This window comes from Fonticula alba (assembly GCF_000388065.1).
Source record: "Fonticula alba strain ATCC 38817 unplaced genomic scaffold supercont2.10, whole genome shotgun sequence".
NCBI lineage: Eukaryota > Rotosphaerida > Fonticulaceae > Fonticula > Fonticula alba.
Window position 1 is genome coordinate 220,824 of NW_009242980.1, and position 4,684 is coordinate 225,507.

The window sequence follows — 4,684 nt, forward strand, 5'->3', positions numbered from 1 at the left end:
CCCCTCCTATGCGCACTCTTTGCTAGGGGGTGCGAACCCTCGTCACGTTGCCGGGGACACGCCCGCTGCCGGAGACCCGGGTATGTGCACATACACGCGTATATGCGCATATACGCGTGTGTGTGCGTGTGTGTGCGCGTGTGTGTGTGTGTGTGTGTGTGCTGGCGTTTCCCCGTGTGGTGCACCGCCCGTGGTGTTCGCAGACACACACGCCAGGTGTGCCCTTTCACACGCACGCGCATCCGCACATGCTACTCCCCTCCCCCCCCCCCTCCCCGCCTGCATGCGCGTGAGCCAGCAGACTGCCGCCCCTCTCGCCGCCCTCGTGGCCGTCTTTCTTGTCCGTCGCGAGGGAAAGGAGGGACCGCCTCTTCCCTCCTATTTTCACACCCCAACGAGTCTTCAATATATATATATAACATAAACACAGTCGCTCTCGTCTGGTCGGCCTTCCCGCGCCTGGTCGCGTGCGCCGCAAGCCCTCCGGCTCGCCTGTCGCCCGCCTCCTCCCTGGCAGACGGCGTGGTGTGCCAGGCCGGCCCCTGATCTGGGCGGTTGTCCCCCCTCCGAGCTGCTTCGTATGCCTGCCCCGTGTCCTTTCCTTCGGGCACAAGAGGGGGAGAAAAAAAAACAAACAAAAACAAAAGCAGGCCCCGTGTGCCGCCCGGAGCCACGAGAGCAGCACGCCTTCGCCGCTGTCTTGCTGCCGACCTGCTGCCCTGCCTGGTCCGCCACCAACAGGGCAAGAGAGGGGAGGGCCAACCGGCGCGGGCAACGGACCCCCAAGCCCTTCCCAGCGGGAATGCCTTCATGTGGCCACCGCGCAGCAAGGCCAGGAGGAGCAAGCGTCGATGGTTTAGTGGTAGAATTGCCGCCTGCCACGCGGTAGACCCGGGTTCGATTCCCGGTCGACGCACTCCTCTCTCTTTTGCCGCGGCAGCCCCGCCGCTGCTCCTCCCTCGCCGTTCGCGGCAGCAAAAATGGACACACACACACACACACACACACACACGCAGGCGCACGACGCTCCGTGAAACACATGGGGCCAGAGGGGTTTCATTTTACCTTTTCCTCCCTCCCGCGCCTCTCTCGTCAGACACTGTCGTCGCGGGGGCGCACCCGGCGCGTCGGGCCTATCCACCCGGCCTTCTGGAAAAAGTGATAGCACGCCTCCACCTTGTCCGGGTCCAGACCAACCAGCGCCTGCGCCCGGTCCAGTGTCAGCACCCCGTCCTTGTCGCCGGCCAGCTTCGCCTCCGACAGGAGGGTCTCCTTCAGGGTCAAATACGCGCGTGGCAGGAGCCGCAGGAAGGAGCACAGCCGCGCCTCCTCGGCCGACAGCAGCTGGAACCCCTCGCAGTGGGTGATGTCCAGCGGGCCCTGGCGGCGTGGGTGGGCAGCACCCTGTCGAAAGTCCACGCGCACAAGTGCACGCGGGCATGCGCACGCGGTGTGGTCGGGGGGATTGCCGGGCCGGGGGGGCAGTTAGCAATCGATCACCGGGTCCGGCTCCTCCTGGTGGTGGGGAGGGCCCCCGGGGAGAGAAGGTGTGCCATGGCGGCACGGGTGTCGCACACGCACCTGGTGTTGGTCGCGCGCTGCGCGGTACTGTCGGGATGACACGGCGCCGGCGCCCGGCCCGGCCGAGCCCGGCCCGGAGGCACCCCCATGCCCCAGTCCCCCGGACATGAGTAGCGTCGATCCGGGCTTGACAACCCGATTGGCCGGGTCGTGATGCTGCCGAAGGAAGGGAGGTGAGTCAGCACAAACGGGCGGCGGCAAGGGGAAGGCACACAGCCATGTGTCGCAGGCAAAGGCGGAGAGAGACAGAGAAAGGGCAAGGTAGGCAGCAGCAGCAGCAGCAGCAGCGCACGCGAGCAATCTTGTCCAATTCGTATGTGGCCGCCGCGGCCTCGGTTCGGATGCCCGCCTGGCGGTACTCCTGCAGCTGGGCGATGCGCTGGCGGATGCGGTGCTCGTCTGTGGGCGGGCGGACGCGCCCGGCCGGAGTGTCAGCGCAACTTCGCCTCGTCTGGAGCAGACTGTTCGGCCAGGGGGCAAAGAAAAAGGGCAGGCCCCCCCCCCCCCCCTCTCCCCGCCGGAGAACGCACTCAGTAGACCCTCAACGAAGAGGATGAAGTCCTCGTGCGACTGGAGCTTCGAGAAGACCTTGTATCGATTGATCAGATCTCGCTCTTCCTTGGACCGGTGCTTCTCCTCGGACCGGTACTGTATGTGTGTATGTGTGTGTGTGTGTGTTTGCCAGAGGGGGGGGGGACACGCACCCCGGCGAGGGAAAAAAAAGAAAAAAAAAGAAGAACAGCGTCAGTCAGAGCACCGCGAAGCATGCTCAGAGGGCGAGCGAAAGAGGACACCGGCAGGCAGCGCACCAGGCTGAAGTTCACCAAGCCCCGTTCGAGGAGGAAGTTTCGCCTCTCATACCGCCGTGCGAGGCGGTAGTTGTAGATTTCCAGCATCTTCAGCTTGAGCTCTGCACATGTCCGGCAGGTGGGCGAAAGGAAAGAAAGGCAACACACGGACAATGGCCCCGGCCCCGGCCCCGGCCCGGAGGAGCGCACAGATCGTCCCCGGTCAGCCAGCATACAGCCTCCCACTCATCCCGATCAGCGGGCCGCGCAGAGCCACCAGCCAAAATGGAACCCCGCCCCGCCCCGGGCAAACGCACCGATGTCCTCCGGCGAGTCCTCCTCATCATTGAAGAAGAGATTGGTGATGGCCTGCTCGGCGTCATTGTCATGCTCGACCTCAAACTCCCCGCGCAGCGGCATGTAGGTCGGCAGCTCGTGGCACACCGGGCCGCTGGGATCCGGCTTCTCGTGGCGCAGGACCGGCGCCGGGAGGCTGCCGGCGCCGCGAGCCAGCGCCAGGCGCTTCCGCCGATACTCATGCTCCTCGACCGGGTCGATCGGGATGTCGGTGCGCTTGGTGGACCGGATCCCCGGGACCGCAAGAGGGAGCGACCAGGGCGGGCCAGCAACCAGGGACCAGGAACCACGGCAGCACGTCCCCCCCCCCCCCCCCAAAGATGGACAGCCAAATGGAAAGGAAGTCAGCGCATGCACACCACGCAGGATGGATTCGCCCCCGGCACCCCTGCACAGCATATCGGCCCCTCGTACCGGCATCGGCGCCTGGGGCCCGGTCAGGTAGATGCGCTTGTAGTGGTCGTCGATGTCCTCCGGAGTCTTGGTCCCCATGAAGACCGCCACATCGTACCAACTCCCGAGCCCGTGCTTTTCGATGCCCTCCAGCAGGGCGATCTCCTCGTCGGCCCACCAGTCCGCCGTGAACAGCGGATAGTCCAGGGTGTCCAGCACATGATACGGATGCTCGCGCAGGTGCAGGCCCACCTCGGCCCCGAGGGCAAAGCACTCGACGCACAGGTCGACATCCTCGCACACGGCGCACCGGATGCTGATGGAGCGCGTCACGTCCAGGCTGCACCCGCAGCAGTACTGCTTCTCGCGGCCTGGCTCGGGGTCAGTCAAGGGGCCGGATCAGCCACAGCCCGGTGGAGGGCGGGCGGGCGGGCGGGCGGGCGGGCGGGCGGGTGGGCGGAGGCCCCGCATCACAGGGATCGGCCACCGGGACGCACCTTTCAGCCGGAACCCCGGGCTGGTGGGGATATCCTCCGCGAGGATGCTCTCCAACTTGGCCCGGTCGATTGGATTGACCATGCTTTCGGCCTATGTCCGCGCGTGCGTGTGATATGGATTGTGAGGGGGGACGGAGGCAGGGAGAGAGAGAAAGAGAGAGAGAGAGAGAGAGAAAGAGAAAGAAAGAAAGACAGAGAGAGAGAGAGATGTGATTGGCCATCATGCGGGCTGCGCCCCGGTGGGGACCCCCTTCTGCCGAAGGGACGCGCCGTGGCAAAATGCCCTCCCCACCCCATCTCCAGGGGCGGAGGGATCGAGCGCCCCGCAGCCCGCAGCCATGCTCCTGCCCCGGGGACCGGGGGAAGGGGAAGATCGACCCCGCGCTGGCGTCTCGTGCCCCTCGACTGCCGGCCCTCCTCCGGGCGCCTTGCGCAGCGGCGGCGGCGGGAAGCGACTCATTGGGGGGAGCCCGCGCGCATCGCACCTCGTCGCCCGGCCGCGGCCTCCGGCGGGCGCCGGGGCCGATCGAAGCAACGGCGGGAGGTGCTCCGGGATGTATCACATGCGCCCGGCACCACGGGCCGGAGCACATCACGGGCCGATCCTAAATGTCTTCCTGACCACATTCTTGCGCCCGACCGCCCGTAGTCCCGACCCGCGGCGAAGGGGTTGGCCGCTGGCCAGGCCGCAAGCGTCGATGCCCGCGCTGGGCCAGGCCCAGGTCCAGGGTAAACCGGGCTCCTGGCCGAGCAGCTGGGCAGGCGGGCAGGGGGGGCTGCCCGCCCGGGCGGCTCTGGCCGGGCGTGCGGCGGCGCGGTGGCGGAAAAGCTGCCAACTAACCAGACACCTGGCTCCCTGGCCTGGCCAGGCCGCCGGGCCTCGAGCGCGGAGCCAGGGCTGCGGGCCGCCTTCCGGCCAGCCTCCCCCCAGAGGGCGTCCGCGCAACAACGCGCGCCCCCCCCGCCCCCTTGTCTCCGGCCGGCCAGGGCCGGATGCGTGCCAATGGTCGGGTGCCGTGAAAATGTGGGCGCTGCCCGCGTCCCCCCCCCCCCCCCCCCCCCCCCCCC

General features: G+C 67.4%; 2 protein-coding genes and 1 non-coding gene across 3 annotated transcripts in view; 2 read left to right on the top strand and 1 right to left on the bottom strand.

Moving 5' to 3' along the window:
- Positions 1-845: 845 nt before the first annotated feature.
- On the top strand, positions 846-916 carry H696_05367. The gene has a single exon. It is a non-coding gene; the product is annotated as a tRNA-Gly (tRNA).
- A 124-nt stretch (positions 917-1,040) lies between these two features.
- On the bottom strand, positions 1,041-3,786 carry H696_05368 (hypothetical protein). The gene is made up of 8 exons (XM_009499212.1): positions 3,617-3,786; positions 3,141-3,490; positions 2,687-2,942; positions 2,391-2,491; positions 2,112-2,229; positions 1,874-1,980; positions 1,582-1,737; positions 1,041-1,404 (listed from the first exon to the last, which is right to left on the bottom strand). The coding sequence occupies exons 1-8, from the start codon at positions 3,696-3,698 to the stop codon at positions 1,093-1,095; spliced, it is 1,482 nt and encodes a 493-aa protein (XP_009497487.1). The 5' UTR covers positions 3,699-3,786; the 3' UTR covers positions 1,041-1,092.
- An 823-nt stretch (positions 3,787-4,609) lies between these two features.
- H696_05369 (isocitrate dehydrogenase (NAD+)) overlaps positions 4,610-4,684 on the top strand; it is a gene marked incomplete at its 5' end in the record, with an annotated part of 3,269 nt that continues 3,194 nt past the window's right edge. The window contains one exon of the mRNA XM_009499213.1: positions 4,610-4,627. Coding sequence (XP_009497488.1) covers positions 4,610-4,627 — 18 coding nt within the window. The remainder of the gene's footprint in view (positions 4,628-4,684) is intronic.